The 22,643-nt window shown below is 42.3% G+C and overlaps 1 protein-coding gene across 4 annotated transcripts in view; it reads right to left on the bottom strand.

Moving 5' to 3' along the window:
• Positions 1-2,116: 2,116 nt before the first annotated feature.
• Positions 2,117-22,643, bottom strand: part of pag1 (phosphoprotein membrane anchor with glycosphingolipid microdomains 1) — a 38,401-nt gene continuing 17,874 nt past the window's right edge. For 2 of the 4 annotated variants that reach the window (XM_026347334.1, XM_026347336.1), the window contains 8 exons: positions 14,068-14,104; positions 12,491-12,722; positions 11,900-11,957; positions 9,729-9,825; positions 9,226-9,395; positions 8,563-8,994; positions 3,630-3,689; positions 2,117-3,370 (listed from right to left, as the gene is read on the bottom strand). In XM_026347334.1, coding sequence (XP_026203119.1) covers positions 3,008-3,370; positions 3,630-3,689; positions 8,563-8,994; positions 9,226-9,395; positions 9,729-9,825; positions 11,900-11,957; positions 12,491-12,678 — 1,368 coding nt within the window. In that variant the 5' untranslated portion in view covers positions 12,679-12,722; positions 14,068-14,104 and the 3' untranslated portion in view covers positions 2,117-3,007. The remainder of the gene's footprint in view (positions 3,371-3,629; positions 3,690-8,562; positions 8,995-9,225; positions 9,396-9,728; positions 9,826-11,899; positions 11,958-12,490; positions 12,723-14,067; positions 14,105-22,643) is intronic. The other 2 variants (XM_026347335.1, XM_026347337.1) reach the window with 1 other exon arrangement.

Raw genomic sequence — 22,643 nt, 5'->3', positions numbered from 1 at the left:
CCAGCCCCCGCGCGGCATGCACGACGTTTAGACAAGCAATGCTATAAAGTGCATCTCATGCAAATATGAGATACAGCCAAGATGTTCTGCACACAAATTAAAATTCCCGTTTTCATGTGACAAGCTAATGGTAGATCAGCTATATTCAATGCTAAATAAGAAACCTAAAGTGTTATCTCACAACGTGAGGAAGACACTAAGAGACTAATTCATTCACTGTGATTATTACCCAGTGTGGCAGAGAGAATATACCAAAGAATAACAAATGACCTCATTAATGTTAAATGTAATGTTTTGAGAAAATCACAAAATCACAATCACGGCTTCCAATCTTTCTACATGACAGGGCTCTAGTGAATAAACAGACACAATGTCACATTTTATTATATATATATTTTAATAGAACAATTCATGTCATAAAATATTTACATGCAGAAAATGGAAACCGGACAGAGTCGAGTGACAGATGTGACCATAACTGCCAAAACAGGCTTTGCCCTGTGATCAAAGGCGTGTGTCACCATAGAGTTGTCTGCTGGTTGTATGGGAAACAAATGGTCTCATTATGGGAGTCGAGGCAACAAGGGAGCATCTCAAAACCCCCACAGCACCCCCGTTCCCTGAGGGGAAATGTGTGTGTTTTTATGACCGAGATAGACAGCTAGAGAGAATAAGTGATTTTAGGTAAGTGTGTCTGTTTGTGTTGTCCTGGTTCAATTTGGCACTACAACATCCGAGCTGGCAGATAATTTCCTTAGAGGTCATTTATAGCATTCGCTGAACATCATTATACCTAAATGATGGCACCCCCCACATACACAACTACGCTGCATGTTAGGCGCTACACACTCAATTTTTGCGAGTGTAAATAACACTGGTAATTATTTGTGGCAATGAACATAATTTCTGAGGGCTTTGCTTAGCCGTCTTCTCTCATAAAATACTCGGAGTGGATTGCATTTAAAGTCTTCTTTTTCTGTAGCACTGGTGGGAGCTGTAACAGCATTTCAGCTCTGATATCATTTATGAATGTAATACCAGTCAGCGAGGGCTGCCCGTGTTTGTCTGAAGTACCAACAAGCTCCTGCATGTCTAATGAAACATGAACTAAGACTGGAGATACTGTAATGCTGCGGCGTTTGGATGTGGGTGGAAACAGATGACACCAATTTCTCAGCAAAACTGAAGAAATACTGTAACAGTGAAATAGATATTTGCCGCAAAAAGCATTGTCCCTGTTAATATGAAAATAAAGACCAACCAACAGTATCCATACAATAATTAATTTTTTAAATAAAAGTACCACACTTACTGTTTCTTAAAATGCATGTACCAAAACATTGTACCATAGTTTTTACATTTGATTGTTTACTACTTATCAGAACTCGATAGCTACGTGACAACTCTGAGTTAAATTACAAGGCAAAAAGCCACCGGACATTAGGATTTCAGCTGTCCTTAAATCAAGGCAGACATTTATCAGTGCTTTTTAGACTTATTCTAAAATTATATCACTGGCAACAGTACAAATAAGTGAAAGCTTACATAAAACTTCCAGCAGTTTAACAGTTGGCTAAAATACTGCTCTACCTATATAGAAGCCATTGATGGTGTGTCGTCGGTACAAGCTACAAACAGACAGATATGGTTTTCTTAGAGTGCTATTAGTAAGTTAAAAAGCATTACATAATGAAACTGTGCAGATAACTGGCCTCTGACAATGCTTTCCATAAGATGTATTTAAACACAGTACCATAATAATATTAAACCTTGTGCTTTAAAATCATCTGGAATGGCAGCTAGAAACTGTGGACTGTACCAAGAGTAGGTTAAAAAAAAAACATAACAAAAACAATACAGCCAGTTTGCATTAATAACATAAAATGCATGTGTAATTTTATCACTTTACAAGTCTTTGAAAAACTCTTTTGACCCATGTGCAAAATGAGAGAATATGGTCTTGTGTATTTTTTAAGCAGTGAGCTCTTCAACAAGTTAAGGGAAAGTGTACCTTTACAATGCTCATTGTGTCACGATTGACTTTAATTTACTCAGTAAAATGCTAGAAACTTCTATAAAGCCATATTTACTGTTCTCTCACAGCTCTACTCTGTAACATTTCACAAACCCACAACAATATTCATCATTAAATAAATATGAATTCACAGAAAATTTTGACAGACGTTAAAACATCTAAACATAGCTGACAAAATGCACTGTGAAACAAAACACATGTATGCGACAGTGAAGAAGTCGCATGTCTATCAAATGCAATGTTTGTCCTGGCTAACCATTTGGTCACAGGTATGATTGGCTTTTCTTTCTCTGCCAAAAACTCATTCACAGGACTTTCAGGCAGAAAATTCACCAACCTGACAGCGAATAGTCTTGAAATACACCACCCGACGCCTCAACAAAACAGGACACAGAGCCGCCTGGGAGAATCTAGAAAGCCTCTAGCAGCTGCAGAAGCGGCATACGAATAATGTTACCTTCATATGTACGGCAAGTGCGTGCACTTCATATACGGCACTGAATGCTCTGTTTCTGTTTCATGTCACAGGCATTGACAGCATCCTCAGCTACCCCTTGACCCCTTTCGCATGTGTGTTGCAGTTGGATATTTATTTTATGTCTTCAGGATTAAGTCTTTTTTCTAATTAGTCCATGATATATACTGTCAGCAAAAATGAGAATTTAATAATGATCCAAACTGCGCTCAGGTGCAGCGGTGACTGAGGTATCGCAGTTAATTTTTTAGAGCTCAGGCCTTTCAGTACCAATAACATTCACGCTGGTTTATAAATTAAAAGTTCAGATATGATAAACTGTACCTAAGCTGTAATGGATGCTTACAAATGAATGATTGATGCTGGGATGAACCACTTTCTGTTGTTTTCCTCGAAGTCGTGCGCCAACAGCATGCTCAGCAGCAGGTTCATCGCACGACAGCGACGCCTGCTTCTCCCAGCCCGCCGCAGATGAAGAAGATGATGACGAGTCAAGCTCAGAGGCGCGACGTTTCTTGGCCCAGACCCAACTCTCCGACACTCTCGTAGTCAGGCTCTGCTTTGGCGGCGTCTGACCCCCCCACTCCCAGCCCGTCCCTGTGATTATCATCTGAGCTATTAGTCTTTGGAACACGGATGGGCTCATAGCCAGGATCTGTGCTGTCCGAGGCTGGATCTTCACCAGGTTTGGACTCATTGGGCTCAGTGTAGATATCTCGGACGGTGGCGTAAAGGTCACAGGAGGAGGAGGTCGGGACTAGACCTTTTATTTCTGCAATGCTGCTGTAGTCGTGCTCTTTGTCTTCTTCATTTACAGCATCCCCACAGTTTGTTTTGTTGACTGTAGAGTACACCGCTGACTGAAGCACACAGAAGAGACATGTTGTTCTTATCATGGGTATTACATCTACAAAACTGTGACAAACATACCTACATTTATTGAGATAACAAGAATGTTAACACAAAAAGGAACTGAAACGATTGTATCAAAAGATCCCTGCTAAGTTTTTCCCTCACAAACTGAGGCGCTCGGAGCATTGGCATTCACAGAGTAAAGTGCTGTTGCCTCGGGACTGGAAACCGCAGTTTGGGGAATAAGGGAGTTTAACACACACTTACCTCATTGTCTGACAGAATGTGGTTGTCGAACTTTGGTGCGGGAGACGGAGGCGAGTGTAACTGGAGGAGAAAAGAACAAAAAGATAGACTTAGATATGGCAGCCTGTGTATGAAAAGAAACGACTGAGAGCAGAATCAGACATTTAAAAACAGTCCCAAAGCTGCAAAGTGGGTGGTGACTTCTTTTAACAGTGGTTGTTGGGAACATTTAAAAGGGTTGTCACAAGTTTGAAATAGTTTCTTTTATAATCAAAAGCAGCAAACAGCAGTTTCAAACAACTTTAGGGAAATGAAATCAATTAATGCAGTATCTGTATTGCTATAACATTCCTTCAAAAAACTGACAAGTTCTCAAAAACATAAACACCAGCGGGATTCGCTATGAATATCATAAGAGACCGCACGGTAACCGATCAATAAAGTGAACAAGCTCTGCATTTGCTGCTTATTCTGTGATACATGTGGAGCTAATGTTGTATATAACCACCCATTCATTAAGTACTTCATTGAGCGAAAGTCAATACGCAGTGACAGAGAGCGTGGTGGTTCTGTGTGTAGCCTCTGTCCACTTTGCCTTATAATAAATGAAGCAGCCATTAATCAACAAAGCACATCTGACAGCAGCACCAAGCATCTCTGGAGTCTAACAAGATGCTCGATATGCCTGCCAGCATCGACTAAATGGATCACGTGAAATTTTTATACACATCACTGAGAGGCCTTGTTTTTCTTGTTTTTTTTCCAACTTGATGTAAAGAATGGGTTTATGAAGTCCTTGGTTGGCAGTATCAAGGTTAATCCTGATACATTTTTTAAAAAGGGTGAAAACTGTTCACTTGTTGAAGCACAGTGTTTGGGGACTGTCAAGGGCAGATCCACATCCACACAAGCTACACTCACTTGTGTATAAATGAAGAAGTGTGCACACAGATCATCCATCAAACCGTCCGCTCCAGCTGCGTCGTCGTACCTTCATGCAGATACAATTTTCCCATACAGCATAAATCAATATGACCGCTTTATAGATAATGCATGTTTGGAGACATGATTACTTTTATAGATCTGACACACTCTGCAATTCAGCAGATGCCTTTTTCATTTCTCTTTAATTAGCCAACCAATTAGGCAGAGTGCCCCAGAGGAGACTTTGTACGAAACATGGACACAGGTGACTTGACCCACTCACTGCACCCGTAAGTGTGTTTCACAACATTTGTTCATCTAAAATCCGGCCTCTTTATTTTTTTCTCAAGAATAGTTGCAAATTAAAGCAGAATTTTTATTTTCTCAGCAACACTTTACTGCAATAAACACAATACTTAACCTGGTTCTGTAGTGAGGGGAGGTCTTTAAGCATAGTCCAGTGATACAAAGACACTTTGTGCACAGATGTTTGTATTGTGTGCACACTGTTGCGTCGACATGTTTACGTGTGTGTATAGAAGAGAGTATTATGGGAATGTGTGTACGTATACTGTATACAGGTGATACAGTAACATGCAGGACAAGCAAGTATGACAGTAAGCTGATTATGCTTCAGAAGACTGACGACTCAGGGGTTGATGTGTCAGTTGTGCTGACGTGCATGTTGACATATGCACATATAAATCAGCATTAATACACCAATGTAGATTCTGTGTTGCCTGTCTTGCATATGCTCATTCAAGTATATTAACAACTTTAAATGCACTGTAGAAATTATTATGTGAATCACATTAATAGCAAACATTACATACTCAAAACCTGTAACAATCTAACAACACTGAATATCACAGTCCACCTGAACTGTGTCTCCAGCGTGTATCCTAGTCATCCACTAGCTGGGTCAAATCAATATCCTGCACCTCACATTAAAAGCCCAAGATCAACACACAGTCAAATGACTCCAAACAAGTGTTAGTGCTGTTTATAATGGTTTACTAATTGTACAGGATCACAGGAGTTAAATAAAAGGTCAGAAAAAGGATGTGTGAGAGCATGTGTGTGTGCACGTCTGCAGTGAAACTAAAAACCAGGTGTACGTAATGGAAAATATGTGTATATAAGTCAGCTTGCCTCTGTGTGTGTGTGTATGTGCGCATGTGTGTGTGTGAGCAGCATTTAACATGCTGCTATCAGAGGGGATTTCTCTCAGACATTTACATGCAGACACCCCAGATGATGGTATACATACAGTATCTCTGTGACAGAGGAAGAGTTTCCATAGCTAATATCATCCATCATGAAGCCAGACTAACTGTCATAGTGACGGTGGCCAGCTGGAGCTCACTAGACTCAGACGCACAAGCGCACACACAATGTACACACTTGGTCTGACAAGACAAATCACCAACAGCTCCTGGTCATGCACAGGCAAAAAAACCACAGGGAGCTGGAAACATTCAGGGTTAACCTTAAATCAGCCCCAGGGAGTCTTCGTGTAGCACAATATATGTAAACACACACATGTAGCATCTATACGTGTGTGTGTGTGTGTGTGTGTGTGTATGTGTAAAGTTGGGGGGATGGGAATAAAAATAACAGAATTAATGCTGACTAGACATGCCGACAAGGTACACGGGTGGGTGCATTTATAAATGAGTACATTTATAAGCATGTGTGTGTGGTTTGGAGATGTACTGTACTGCTCAGTAGACCAAGATTTCATCATGTATCCAGAGGTCAGATGAGACTAGACTCGCCTGCTGTCCACATGAGGAGCAGTGATTAACTAATTGGCTGCAACACCAGAGACAAAGGAATGGAGATCGGACTCAAACAAGAGGAGAAGATGAAGGGATGAAAAAAAGGAACAAAGAACCCTTAGCATTAGGATGATTCTGGTTTATTAGGATCCATCTGGCTTCATGACGGATAGGTCTTGTTATGACCATGAAAAGGAAGAAATGTTCAATCAGACAGGCGGTAAACAAGCCCTCAGCCATCATTTCATCCACTTTACTTGACGATAAATCCAAAAGTAAACACACATAGTGAACTCCAGTGCTGGATTTTAGATTTCCAGCTTCTCCTGACCACATGTCACAAGTGTCCTTGAATAAGACACTGACCCCCAAATCTTGAGCACTTTAAATGTAGCAGCCTGTGTCCCGCAATTTCCCCATGGGGATTAAGAAAGTGTATTAAAAAACAACATAAATGTTAATAAGAATTCCTCTTTTTAAAGGAAAACTTTGGCAACAACACCAAACATTGTAAGTCAAAGCAGCACCTGACCTGGAGAATAAAACCTATCCTAAAGCAAACATGAACTTCAGAGAGCCGCGCAGAGGAGAACAGTTGCTGCTTCACGCGGCTTTGTGTCACAACGTGATGTTTGTGTGCGTGTTCGCTTCTAACAATCTGATGCAATTCTTTCTGAGCTCTTCGAGCGTGTGTGTGTGTGCGTATGTGTGTGTTTCTCTGATGGGTCTCTGCTTGAGGAAGGCAGCATGCTGAGAGCAGCAGCAGCCCGCGCCGCTCAATGCATGACACTGAGCTGGTTATCTTCTCTTTCTTTTTACCTCTGCACTGCTTTTTTCTTTGAGACACTCTTCTCCTTTACATCTCCATCTTTGACCCTTTCTAGTCTCTCCAGTGCCGTTTCTTCTTCATTATAGTTTTTCTTCTTGCTGCTACAGACGGCTTCATCTGAGCGCAGTTGTTTGCTTTTGCTTTTTTCTTTCATTCTCTCCATCTCACTCTTATTCTTCACTCTCTTTCTCTTTCTCACCCTTCATGCCTTTTTTGAGTCAATCGCCCATCCTCTCTTGATCACTATCTCCTTTTCATCTATTGCTATCTCCTGCTCTTCCCACTCCAGCCCCCATTTTCATTCTTCTCTTATCCCTTCACTCCTACACTGTCATCTCACTCTCTCTCTCTCTCAGTCTGTCACTCTCCCTTAAGCAGCACTGAGCTGGCAGCTTAGCAGATGATCATTCTGCAGGAGATACGTCTTCCTCTTTCTTTGTTCTCCTTCGCTTTCTTTTTAAAGCCAAGTGCGTTGATTCTTTTACACATGAACGCCCCACCTCACGTTCACATGGGGATAAAGTGGATTATAAACATATGGACTGTAAATTAAAGTCGATAGCTCAGGTCGCTGAAGAATGAGAGAAGCTGCTTATTGTGACATTGGACTGAAAAAGTCCTGTCTGACTTTTTTGCCACAAACAAGTTAAGTTTTATTCATTACTGCTCTTAAATGTGTGGCTTAAATCAATATCTACCACTCTCTCATTCAGTAATACCAGTATACTAGGTTAAAGTAGCAGAATATCCGACATCCTAAGTTTTGAAACATCAAACTTGATTATTTTACTAAAACATTAGAAATGAAATTCATTCAAATGCTAAGTTAAGTCATTTGTTTGTTATCTTTAGTCTTTATCTTTCATTTGTACCATTAGGTAACCAGACAGCTATCTTCAAAATAGTTTTTTGCAGCAGTCAGCTTCTGTAATTGCTGCATATGTTAGTGATATACCACTAGCATGCGCCTCACTGACTCTGTGTTTACTTGTACAGTATACAGTTTACACAGATCTGACCTGATCAAAAAACCCAGTCGGAGCCCACCTCATTTCTTGGGTGTTACAGTAAAAGTCTTCACTTATATCTGTATGAGTAGATCTAGCCAAAAAGTAAGTCGATTAGGAAAAAATACAAACTTTTTCTAAAATGCTTTCATCTTTATTTACTTGACATAAGTAAAAAGAAAAGATTTTGACGGCTTTTTACTGTTTTGTAATTGTGCTTTTAATTCCAAGCAGAAAATGAGTTTGCATTCTGCTTCCGCATTGACCTTTAAATTATACTTTCTTTGCTCCACTGAATTAGGAATAAACCTGGATTCATGCCAGTGTCTTCTATGCAAATCTAACTACAACACACACACACACACACACACACACACACACACACACACACACACACAAGCATGCATCCTCACCTCTCCGTTGTGCAGCCCAGCCCCCATCAGCCCATTCATCACGACCGGCTGGTTGTCATTTTCATCCAGAACTTTCTCTGGAACTGGTGGAGGCAAGTCTTCCTCCGGGTCTTCCACAGGCTTTTGGGAGGGAGCGTTGGCATTATCAGAGCGCCTTTTGGCCTCCATGTCTGCACTGTGGCGACTCTTCTTATTCAGGTCAATAGAAGCGTACTCCACCCCTGCACACAGGGGCCCCCGCTCAGGAGTGCACGGGCTGAGGTGGCCATTAAGGAGCACAGGAGGATGATGGGGGGGTTTGTCAGGGCTCAGCTGAACAGTACCGTTGGCGAGGCCGAGTTGCGCAGGGGGATCTTTGAGCTCCTTGACCGTCTCATACAGGGAGTCTTCAACGCTGACGTCACGTGACGCCACTGCAATCTCCTTCACCACCTGGAATCAAGTATATGTATATATATTGGATCCTTTAATATATTAAAAACTCTAAAAACTAAAAACTCAATCAATCCATTAACCTCTTGTTGTTTATTTTAAATTTATCAGGATTTTTCCCTGAGCTCAGACAATCAAACAATCAATCTGGCAGTAAACCAGGCAGCCAATCAAAGCTCAGCACACGTAAGATCACGATTCTGCTGTTGTGAGGTCACTTTAAGTATTGACCTCATAGGTGCTGTCCCCTGAGGTTGGGGGTCCTTCTCCGATAAGGGCATTGTTGGGAGGGATGCTGGGTAGCTCGCGGTCCTGAGGACATTTGGAGGACCTGAGCTCTGATTGGCTGGAGAGCATCTCCTCTGATGGCTGGGGACTGGTGTCCTGTGTGTCAGTGAGAACTGGTGAGAAAAAAAGAAAGTCAGGGCAAATAAACATGTGACGCATTTATCTTTCATGAGAACAAGATGTATTTACTTCAAAGTCATTTCATAATGAGTCACTATTTTCCTTGTTCGTCACTCCAGGACAGTTGTCTTATTATTTACAGTTTCCAGTTGATAGTGCCTACGCATGTTAAAATGACTAAGAACATTACGCAGATTTGTCCATAACAAAAAACAGCTGAGGTTTAAAGTGAACTAAAGAGAACAGACGCGACATAGGAACATCTCTTAAGCAAAAAAGCAAAAAATCGAAAACATCACATAGTCAAACCAGCTATCTTGGCTTACTTGTACCGCTGGTTAGAGGACCATTGTGAGAGCTGCTGACGGCCACATCAGTCGCGGGACTGTCTGCAGATTGGCTGATCGTTTCTTTCTCTGACACCTGCACAGCAAAAGACATGATGAGATGTGTGAGATCACATCTCTAACTCACTCGTTGTCAAAGCTAAGGCAGATGAAACAGACGAAACATGAAAAACCCAGTGTTAGATTATTTCACTCACACAAAACAATACTGGAAAGTGGAATATGTTTTAGAACATGATTATTAGGATCTTTAGGATTGAGGAGAACACAACAACTCTCATATTTCTGGCACTGATTCCATACGTCCCTGTTCTTTATCTTTTCTTGGCCTTTCTAATCACATTATACACCACTTAAAGCTCATTATCAGTATGTCATGCATGCTTAATTAAATGCAGTGTATTTTTACCCACAAAGAAAAGCTATCTAGAGATAGATAACAATTTACAGAGTACAAAAACAAAACAAAGTCTCTTTATGCATAATGAAAAAATATTAATTCTAATCTCTGTTGATTATATTTGGGTCTCTGGCAGACTGAGCGAATCTGTTTCTTTTGACAGGAAAGGACAAATATTTCCTTCCTACAGTGATTTATTAAGAAGAGACACCGAATTCAAGTTAAAATGTATTCTATTCTATTTTTGTATTTGCTACATCACAAAGCTAATTCTGCAACTCTGATTAAATTGTGGGTGCAAAAATCCTGAGCGTACGTACGATCAGCCTCCACTGATTCGAATCAACTCTGTAAATCAGCAAACACTCAGATCAACGCTCTCGTCAACTCCAAAAAAAACAGTGACTGAAAAGAATCTACCATGATTAACACAGGATGTGCAGAGCACCTGCAGCGCTGACGCATGAATTATCAACATGCTCTTCAATCAGAAACTGTCAAGTTTCCATAGGCAGATATCACTTCCTGACCGGCTAGTAAGATATTAGAAAATACTGAAAGTATATATTTAATCTGGCCAAAACAATCCCCTCTTTGTTTGGGCTGGTTGTTTTCCTTCTGTGTGAGCAGGTTGTGTACTAGAAGCTCCACATCCCCACCTAGTGGTAATTTACTGCCATGACTGTTGGCTTTAATGACGTAATGTATTTTATGACATTATTATTTTACGTTATTCTTTTGCTTGGCGTGTTTTCTGAAGGTGGGAAATAGTTAAAGGTAAATTAAGTGAATGCATTTTTATCTCAACCTATGTAATGCTGTCTGTAGGAAAGACATTCAGAGTGACTACGGAGGAGTCGGGAGGAACTAACAACTCATCTGCAAAGTCAAACACCTCACATTTGACCTATCAGACTGTGACATGCTCCTTCATTTAAATGGGCTCCTCCTGAAACGATGAGACCACCCTGAAACTGTGTCATTGCTCTGCAGTGAAGATATCCATCAAATGCAAAAAGATGAATATGTATGTGCACAGGGAAGCGTGTAGGCTGACATATACAGACCAACCCCAGGGGGAGTGACAGAATAAGAGAGTCAGCGGATGTCACTTAGTCTGTGAAAGCCGGACATTTATCACACTCGACTACCGAAGCATCACTTTTATGGGAGTTGCTAATTACTGTATATGCCCATGACTCAGTGTTCAAGAGGACATAGTGGACATTTACATCATTATAAGTACTAGATACTACTACAAAGGGCAAATGTGATCTCTCTATTTACAGCTTTTTCATATTCCTGCTGACTGTTTTTGTTTTCTTAGTTCTTAATTTTACATTTCACACACAATTTACGCTTTTAAAATAAATGACACAGAAACAAGAGTCAGTGGAATTTCCCACAGGAGGAAGGCAATTTAGTACAGTTTACTACAAACTGTCTGTCAAACTGTGCGTATTGTTCTTAGGTACGTTTGTGCGTAATTAAAGTGGCGCTCATTACACTGGGGGTAATGAGGACTGTTGTATCAGTGTGTGTGTGTGTTTATGCATGAACAAAAAAACAAGACTGAGAAAACACTTCTGTAAGGAACCAAATGTATATGCAATTACTAATCTGGCTGACACACTGCGGTAAGATGACTCAAAACACCAGGTGCTCCCACAATGCACTTCAATCCACATTACACAGTTATCCTGCACGCAAATCCAATCAGCTGCTTCCCAGAAAATCATTTCCCACTCACTCCATTCATGAGGTTCTCATGGTCCCCTGCTGGATGTCCATTGATAGTTTTCTTCTGCCTAAAGGAGAAAAAGATGAAGGTGGATGACTATAAAAAAGCTCTGCACAGTATTTTTCATCTCGCTTCATCTTTGTGACAGAAGATTAAACTGTGACCTGCTAAAGTTGGCTTTTATGATGCATATGAAGTTGGGAAAACTGGTGGTGTTGTGCTAGATTATACTCTAATGAGAATTATGTTTAATAGTCTGCCCCCTTGTGTATGTAAAGGGAAGGATGCATGAAACTGAAATACCTCTCAATATACCATAGTCCGACACCTTTAACCAAAATAAGAGCTTCATACAGAGAGCTGATGGCCTAATGAAGGGGATCCTGACTGATTTGGTTATCTCCTGGCTTCTGTTGTTGTTTTTCCTTTTTCTTGTTATTAACTGTCTGTAAGTAAATTTGGTTCTATTACCTAAAGCTTGGCAACAGTTATTGTAACACACGCCGCCCTTTCCTGTCATCTTCTTGATACATCAATGTTTCCTAAAACAACAACCAGCAACCTGTGTGTGTGTGTGTGTGTGTGAGAGACAGTGCTCACCCCTGGCAGCTAGCACACAGCATCAGCAGCACAGACACCAGCAACAGGGCAGCGAGAACGCTGAGGGTGATGACCAGGATCAGCTGCTCGCTGCCCAGCCACGACGCCACCCCGCTAGCAGCTGCTGCCCCTGACCCGACGACACCCGCCTCCGGGCCCCACCACACTCCACTCAGCAACGGAGCCATGATGCATCACAATGTGGGAGGAGAGGACATTGGACGCATACCAGCTAAGAAAAAAGGGAGAAGGGTTTGTTATTACACTTCACTCCAACAGTTTGTTGTTGGAGGATAAAGTTTAATGACGGATAAAATCATCCAAACTGGACAAACTGTTCTTTACCAGCAGCATCATCACAGGAACCTCAAATTTCAACTATTTAATGAAATAAGTAATGATGTGATTGTCTGGCAGATAACAATACATGTTTTACCAGTTATTTAGAATGAACTACTTTTTTAATCACAGAAATAAATTGATTAGGCTCGTTTTAGCTCTTCTCTGTCCAAAAAACACACATGTTCAGAGAAACACAGCCAGCAGGTGGCAGCACAGAGCGGAATCAGACTGCAGTGCAGATAGACATCTGCCTGGGTCTGCTGCAGTGGGCCTCACACCAAAAGCCTCCACAAGTGGTGTCTGGCTTTGTGCAGAGCATATGCAACCTCCTCACGTCTCAGCCAAAGTTGGGTTTCACAGAACTGATAGAAGCCCCGATGTTATCACGGGTGATTTACGGGGCTGCGCGGCATTGCGGGCAAGTCATGACGGGTGGGATAAAGCTGGGTGCAACTCTGAGCCTGAAAAAGCTCCAAACAAATAAATGTGGAGTGGTGGGTTTGTGTCTCACTGTGTGTATCCTGCCTGTGAAAGTGTGTGTGTGTGAGAGAGAGACAGAGAGAGAGAGAGAGAGAGAGAGGACTGCTGCACTGCAGTGGCTTTACTAGAGATAGAAGTCAGACAATGAGAGGCAGGAATGAAAAGATGGTCAGAAAGAGAAGGTGACATAATGGTTGATTGACAGGGAGCAGGAAAAGAAGTGTTTTCTCTCTGGTTATCTGTCTATCTGTCCTCCTCTTCACTCCCTTCTCCTTTCAGTCAGCTGAAGAGACAGCTACAGCAGACCTGGCAGGGATAGGTGACAAGAAATGACAATCCATCTCTCCCTGTCTATTTTCTCCTGTCATGTGTACGAGCCAACCAAACTCCTGTCTTGAGTACTGTGTGTGTGTGTGTGTGTGTGTGTTTGTGCGTGTGTGTGAGTATGCACATATGCAGAACATGCGTACGTTGCGCCCGGCGGTGAAAAACTCCATTGTGTCTCTCTGCTTGTCTATGCTAATGAGAGCGGGGAGTGTGGGAGTCGGGGAATCGCTCCTCGTCTTCTAGCAGCGAGGAAGTTTCGAGGCAAATCTGATGGAGCTGCAGGAGCCAATTTTAACTTGTTCTTCAAAGGACACAGAGGAATTCCTGTTTTTGTTGAAACGCAGTTTGTGTTTTCCTGAATGAAAAACACACCAGGGATCGAGTTGCTGTCGGTGTGAGCGGACGGTGAGAGGTGAACACGGCTTTACCTTGACACCTTGGATGATTAGTCAGGTCGGGCCTCGCCTGGAAGAAAGCAGATAAAGAACGAGAAGGGGGGATTACTGCTTGGTGGAAGCAAAGCACTGAGCTGAATATTATCCTTGGAGGGTGGTGATGATCCTTGTGTGTGTGTGTGTGTGTGTGTGTGTGTGGAAGAGTTTGTATGCATGGACGTAGGCTGTGTGCCAGTGGGAGAGTAGCAAGGGAATATGTTTGTATTTTTTAATACCCATATCATATACAAGTTGTACAACAGGATGGATGCAGCTTCTCAGTTCTCAGTCTCGCACACTTACTACTACTCACACACACTTTCAGCCATGTGCAGCGTCCACTACGTCTTGCACAACAGACACACGCACGTCGCCCAGATTATTGAACGGTCTGCCACCGTCTCCGAGAGGATAATCACACGATGACATTATCTCTGACTCATATTATACAGCGCATGAGAAATTCCTCACCCGGTCTCGTCTGAGCGGCCCGTGTCCAGGTGTCACTATCTGCCGGCGGAGGCACACGCGAGCTGGCACACGCTGGCAGAATAATTACTGGCTGTGTCACCATGGCAACATTCCCTTCCACACATCAGCGCTATTTATGGTGTGAGACCGAAAAAAAAAAAAAAAAAATCCCACAGAAATGTTTTGAATGCAACTCACAGAGGACTGTTAAGCAGCAGGTGGTGCGTGCGTTCAGGTTTGATGTTGGTTTGTGCAGTTATGTCGTTATACGTGTTACTAGCGTAGCATCTGTTGCCGGGGTCAATAATGGCCTGTCAATTAAAGTGCTCCAGAAGTAAACCATCAATTCCATGGCAACTGGGTAACTTCATCAGCAGAAGACGATCATGGAGGTTCTTTGAATGCTGCTGCTGTGTTTTACAACTCAAGTTGTTTAAATAAAAAAGTAAAGTAAAGACAAACCTACTCTGACTTTATCAAAACAGCAATTATTTTATTAACGAAGTACACACTTCACTTTGCTGTTTCTCTACATTTTAGCATTTCTCCTTTAAATGCCATTTGCAGCCACTGTTATACTATTAATACTAGACAGCCTTACTTTCAAGCAGCATTAGATTTTCTTCCTGAAGCTGAAAGCTCCGGGACATTGCATTTGCAGCCATCCCATCCTTTTCATTCCAGTATTCCCTTTGCTCTGCTGCCTCTTACTACATGTGATTGAAAAACCTCACACTCTACCATCTGAAATTCAATAGCATGATGCAGAACCTGTTAAGGACAAACAGATCCAGCTCTGGCAAACATTTCTAACATACTTCCCAGCTGAGTAGGAATGTGTGGAGTAAACAATCCACTCTTCCCAGTGAGGATTCACTAAATGTCTAAGTACTTACACATAAAAGCTCTAGACTATCGTTTTCACCGTGGAAAACACCTAACAAGCCACCACCGTGCGATCCAAGACGTCAAGCCAAAGACTACAACTGCGCGCTCTTATGCTACTGTCATTCTCTTTCTCCAGGCGCTTTCAAGCTTTGATGAAAGAAAACAGAAGCCTTGGAAGAGAGACAGTCGGTGTTGGCTGTCTTCTGTTTCATGCCATAGAAAATCACTGAGTGGAAAAGCCATTTAAAAAGGAATGTGTTTTGGGAATTAAAGGCAGAAATCCAAATTCAACCTTCACCCAGCTGTGCACACGCACACACACACGCACACACACACAGACATAGATGGACCCAAAACTAGCCACGAGCCCTATGGAGGCATAACCTTTCTGCAAGAAACTACTGCCAAGGTGGCAAAGAATCCAATCTGAGCCCTTCTGCTTTACAGGCAGAGACCATACCTGCAGTGAAGCATACCAGCCAGGAAAATCTACGTGTGTGTGTGTGTGTGTGTGTGTGTGTGTTTCATCTGTTATACATGCTGTTGGATAGCAGTGATAGACAGAAGGAAAAACTGAGCATTAACATCCATTTTGTGGATGCCTGTGTGGCTGATGTGCACGACACCTCCCTCTGCAGAGTCCTCCGGGGGCACACACAGACGGGGAAGGTTTACAGCTGGATGGTTGCTGAGAAATGAGCCCCGGGAAGCTTCTCGTAGGAGAGCCAGAGGCATTTCCACAATAATAAATAATCCAGCTTTTAAGGGAGAAAAATCCTCGACTTTCTTTAAGAAGCCGTGCGTGTGCGGAGCACTGTAGGAAGCTCCGAGTCACATTTCAGAAATGTTTTAAAAGGAGTTAGAGAAAAGAAAGTGATGACTGGAGCATCTTCCAAACAATGAGAATATTTGCTTCATATGCAGAGGGGCGCGCAGGGACCTGGATTATATTGTTGTAGAGGCTCGTATGGTGTCGTGTGGTATTTCTGCCCAGCAGAAATGTCTATAGATGCATATGGAAAGTTCCTGTCATCTCCATCTCTCATCCTCAGCATGCAGCATTGTGCCCATGCATCATTAGCCAGCTAGTGTCAGATTGGGAATTCCTCTTTTGTTGACAATATAGCATCACCAGAGTGGTGTGAGCACGACTAGGATTAATCAATGACCTGTGGTATGTGTATACACACATAGACACAGGAGATTTAACAGCACTTCGTGCCTCCACCTGCTGAAGAGCTTTATGTAGATGCTGATTTCTTTGTCTAGCAGGACTTAGCACCTGCCCACAGTGTAAAAACTATCACTTGTAGCCACAGACTGACGGCCTGCAGGCCACACTGCATTGATGAGGTCAATTGTGTTAGGAACCCCCAAGTATTGAGGGGAACTGAAAGCATAAATGAACACACATTGCAGAAAGTGGACATTTCTGTACCGTAAACTAACCTTTTTAATTGATTTTAGAAAATAGTCTAATATTTTGAGATTCTTTGACTTCAATGATCTGTAAACTATCTTTAGAATGAAAAGTGAATGAAATGAAATAAGGCTTAAAATATTTCACTTATTATCTACTTATATGAACATTTTGTGATATTACAATCTTTTTAGGCATATTAGTACATATGAATTTATTTTTGTCATGCACCAGTAGTTTATTTTGAGGGCTTCAAACAACAGGCAAATAATCAACATAGATGCACTAGATACATAACATACACACTGGTGTCCATCTTGTGAAATGACCAGAGGGCCATTTGGATGGTGGGGGTGGGAAACATGGGGGAGGGGAGAAGAAGGATAGGGGACTGCTACCAAGATAGGAGAGAATGTAAGATATAAGAGAAAGAGGACGGAGTAATGAGCACGTATAGAAACCACACTGTATCTGAACCCTCGTGAAGAAGAGAGAGGACGACTCAAAAAGTGGCAAATCACAGGAAACACGGGGACGAAAGCAGAAAGCACACACATAGTGAAACACACACACCTACAGACACACCCATCCCCAAGGAGGGTTGATGAAATATAACTCCCCGCAGACTGCAGCGCAACAGGGACGCTGCCCCTGACAATGCAATTAGGTACAAACGCACGCAGGGACACAATCATTAAATGCATTACTACAGAGAAGGGTTAGAAAGATGGTTCGCTGTATATTTAATGCTGCGTGTGTCTGCAGGCTTGTACAAGCATGGAAACAGGTGCTTCTGATCAAGGGACATAATCTGAGTTTCCATGGCAACACTGCCCATCCTACGGGTTAATGGTTTTGGTATGAGAAATTGATCTATCCTCCCTAAATGGGGAAATTGAAACTGCATAATTTAGCAAGGTTCCCCCGTTTTCTCCCTCCCCTCCTCCCCCTCTCTCATATTACACATATCTGTGTAATATCTTCATCCACACACAGGACTACGCTCGTCTTCTCTTTCAAGTTAAAGTAGCTGTATCTTCTGCTAGAAGCAGCGTTTATATCGATCTCTCACTGGGGACACATCAACGAAATATAAATACATAAACTACATTTTACCTGAGCAGATAACTGTTTCACTCCCTGATGTTTGTGGTGCGATTTCAAGAGATACTATATAGATATGCAGCATATTTCACCTTCCAGTCACTCTACTTGTCAACGATATGATAAGACCTTTATACCCTCATTCTCTGCATGTGACAGGACAGTACAGTGGCCTTCCGGTGAGCCGGATGATCTAGTTTCATGAGTTCCAACTCCACTTTTCTTCTCTTGACTCCCGACCAGCTGCAAGGTCACTGAAGCAGCAACATGTGTCGTATGTCTTCGCCATGAATAACAAAGCTTTCAACAAGCATTTCTGTGTTTAATCCTCATCTCGCGGAGCCACTCTGGTCCACAGGGGCTCGTGTATATGTACAGCATTTGTATAAACATGTGTCTGTGAGCCTGTAAAAACTGCCCCTAGTTAATTCCACAGGGTCCCATGGTAAAGATACATATCCTGTCTTCCTGTCTCGGATTTCAAGGACATAGATGACCATGAAGACTTCCGTCTGCAGATGTTTCTCTCAAACACACTCAGGAACACAAGTGAATGGCACTATTGATTAGCAAGTATGACTTAAATTCTGTTTTGGCATCTTTGTTAGAGTTGTTTGCCTCTTTCTCGTAGCTTATCTGTCCTATTTTTGTCTTTTGCTCTCATGCCCGAGGCCGTAGTTGTGCATTCTGTGAGCGTTCGTTCAGCTACACTTTGCAACGTGTGTCTGAGCAGGGTGCTATTACACTCCATGGAAAGAATACTCGCTATCTCACCTTCAAACGTTCAGTGTTATCCAATTTTAGTTTCATTTCTCTCTTTTCCCTCCCGTTGTTCATTCTCATGAAAAACAGCTTTCTCAGTCTGGCAGAGTTTCTTACACGATAAATCTTTCAATTTCAATTCTACTTTACACACTCTCTGTGTAAGTCAAAAAGGGGAAGTGTAGTCAGTGTTCTCAGAGCTTCAGCCATACGCTGAACACAACTGCAGCTGTCTTATTCGACTGCCCTCTGAATACAACAACGACAAAAGTTTCTAACACAATGTTAACAATCACATTTTTATGATATTGCTTCGCAAGCAAACACTGGTTGAATTAACATTTAATGAGCTGAGCTAAATTCTGCACAAGACATTTTTATTCCTCCCTTCCTGACAAAGCACTTTCATTTCCTTCGTTCCAGCAGAAAAAAAAAAAAAACATTCTGTAATTGTCTAAAATTGATTAGTTCTGTGACAGAACTGTCGCTCAGCTAATAATAAAATGCTAAAACAAAAATCTGACTTCAGTAATTGTGCAGTGGAGCAATTAACAGCGATGAAACAAACCAGCCAGGCATGACATCCAAATATGTAAATAGGAGCGTGGAGCATGAAGAAAGAGGTGGATTGTTGTAATGATTTCAGGGATTGTCACTCACATTGTAAGTGACCTTCTTGGCAAACACTAATGGAGGGGAGGAAGGTGGGGTTGAACTGTTGAACTCTGGGAATTTGAGGACAGAGAGCATGGTCGGAGCTGCAAATCAAGTGCTCTAACAAAGGGCGTCTGCCTGTGTGTGTGTCGGTGAGCATCTTGTTTGCATTGAACTCCTGACTAATTCGATACTCATCTAAAAGAAAACAGAGTTTTGAAATGAAAAAATATAATTGCATTCATACAAACAGATACACACACAAACACACACACACACACACACACTTCTGATTAGATTTATTCAGCTGTGAACGACTGCATGCATAAAATTTCTCCATCACTGTCACCTTGAGATGAAGATTAGCATTAGAGTGAATGAGGAGTAGATACGACCACATCATTATTCAGTGGCACTGGCCTTTATGTGCTGAATAGCTGCCAAGATAAAGGGATTATCAGGGTGGATGAAATAGGATGAAGGATGTCGTGTGTGAGTGTGTGTATGAGAAATCTATTGAGGGAATTCATTCTGAAAGCTGATAATCAGATGCAACAGATGCCTGGAGATGCATTTCCACTCTGGCACATGCACAAAAGACGCCCTCACATTAACGACATACCCACACTTTGCCCATCGAAGATACATTAACAAGCACCACTGTAATTCTTCCTGCTTCTAAGTCTCGCAGACACACCCCTGAGCTTTTAAGGCTGCACATCATTGCTGCTGTTCTGAAAATGACCACAGAGCACTTTATTTAACACCCCCCTCCCACGACACCAGCCTTTTGGACAAAAGACACAGAGCAAAAGGGGAAATTAATAGAGGTGTGTCACTGTGTGTCTGTCTGTGAGTGTGTAGATCAGTCACTGAAATGGAAATCTGATCCGTCTTTACGAGGGTCTGACCACAGCAGGGGGGGGGTTTATTAGATGACCTAGATGGGCCAGGTGGCAGGGGGTGGGATGCTTTCAACCCTCTGTAATGCTGGACTATGATACTGTGGCTGAGCTCAAAGGGAGTGCATGTCTAGTTTGCTAGTTAAGTTACTGTAGGAATGAAAAAGTGAAGGGGTGGAGGGACGCTGATGCGACCTCTGACCTTTCGGTTTGAGACATTTTTCAGCCATACTGCTACCAGCTGTGTTTTTTTAGTATGACACCACAGACCGACACAAACTTGATCATCCTCTGGCTCTGCTGTTGTGCATGAGAGGAAGGCACCGTCTTTCCCTGCCCTCTTTTGGTCTTTTTTCTCATTCCTCCAATTTGTAGCTCTTCCCGTGTCCTTTCTTTATTTCTTTGTCTCCCCCTCTCTTCATCCTTCTGACCCTCAACCTCCTCTCTCACTTCTCCCACTGTCCCACCACAGCCTTGTCTCATTCCAGACCAGACCGTAGGATATTCAACATGTCTGGTACCATTTAAAGATATGGTAAAATATGGAGGCCTGCAGGGATTCAAAGGGCACATCTACAATCAGAGACAACAGCTTGGAGGTGGGGTGGATGGTCGGGGTGGCTGTGGGGGGTTGCAGACAACCACACAACCTCTATATGAGTGAGGAGGAGGGGAGGATGCTGCAAAACAAGGCAACCTTCAGACCACAATCTTAAATCCATCCAGCACACGCCTGAGCAACTCTGGAAGATTGCAAGAAGCAGATAAGGCCTCGCCTCCACCTTTTTGACAATTCCATTTGATTCTTCATTTCACAAGCCACAGATTATTCCATATTTCATGGCAGAAAGTACAGAGGGTGAAGAAAAGGCACTGCAAGAGAAGGCAGAGAAGAGGAATCAAAACCAGCAGCGAGACTGGAGAGAATGTGCACAATAATCTTGTTTTCGTTCCTGTTTTATGAGAACAGGACATTTTGGGGAGTTTTGGGCTCTTTCTTGGCTGGGCATAGTTATTTCCTGAAAACCTTATTTGCTCCTTAAACAAATAATCTATTATTATTATTATTATTATTATTATTATTATATTAAGTGTTACTTTAAAACTAAACCTAGAAATCAGTCTCCTGAAGGTAGCTTCATATTTTATGGTACACTGATATCAAACTTCTCATTTCACTTGGAAAGGAAGTAAATGAGCATACCAATATATCTAACAAGCTAGTTGCTTAGCGGCATTACATATCTTAAAATAGGCTGTTTGACTTAATGGCCACCTGTTTGCCAGTGAAGACGTCAGACAACAATAATATGCACAGTAGATGTCTTTTTACAACCGCGACACGAGCCAAGAAAACGGCACGCTCACCCGGCTAAACCTCCTTTGTTAATAAACTGCCTGCTAAATTCAACAGCTACATGAACTAGAGAGCCAAATCATGTATAATAAATATATAACACAGTGGAATATGTATTTGCCAGGCAGCAGTGGCTGCCACAGCCCCTCTCAAATCAGTTAATGGGGGTGGCTCAGTGTGTCCCAAGGGAGAGCTGAAAACCAATTGAACCAGCTGAATGTGCATCACAGCAGCAAACGAAAGCCTGCTCGAGGTGGAAAATCTGCTGTCAGTCAGACACAAACACAATTATTTACACACACACACACACACACACACACACATGCACGCACACATTAGACACATACAGACGGCAACTGACAGACACACACACACGCGCACACACAGATTCGTCAGAATAGAGATGAACCAATTAGCAGACGACCGACATTGGTGTGACAGCGGGAGATGGAGGGAGAAAGAAGGAGCGAGAGAAGTGAAAGAATACATTACAGCATTCAGTGTGCAGGCAGCAGTGAGTGAGGAAAGTGCAACGGAGACACCTTCATACTCTGACACTTTCAAGGAAGCCGAGGTGGCCAGAGGCAAATGCATTCTGACACAGTGGGTGGATAATATGGGAAGATGTGCGAAGAGCGCAGGACACACAGAGGTGACAGTCATTGATATTATTCACAGAGGGACCGAGAAGGGAGCTAAGTGGAGTATACAGTGGCAGACATAGCCGGCATTCATAAAATATCAACTGAACTGAATGCGCAACACAGATGGGCGAAAATGAAAAACCAGCCGCGTCCTAGTGAGGTGTCGGCCCACTGGGAGCCTCAAGCTTCAGTCCTCTTTGGCACAGATTAAATGAATCTCTAGAAGTGAGCTGGTGAGACATGTCTATGCCTTAAAAGCAGCACTGTATTAATTTACAACACTAATATATTCACACAGTGGACATACTGATATGAATTTGGGGTTATCTTTTAATTCATCTCTTCCCTGTATTGTATACACGCCACAT

Source organism: Anabas testudineus, chromosome 11, assembly GCF_900324465.2.
Source record: "Anabas testudineus chromosome 11, fAnaTes1.2, whole genome shotgun sequence".
NCBI lineage: Eukaryota > Metazoa > Chordata > Actinopteri > Anabantiformes > Anabantidae > Anabas > Anabas testudineus.
This window is presented reverse-complemented; position numbering and strand designations above follow the sequence as displayed.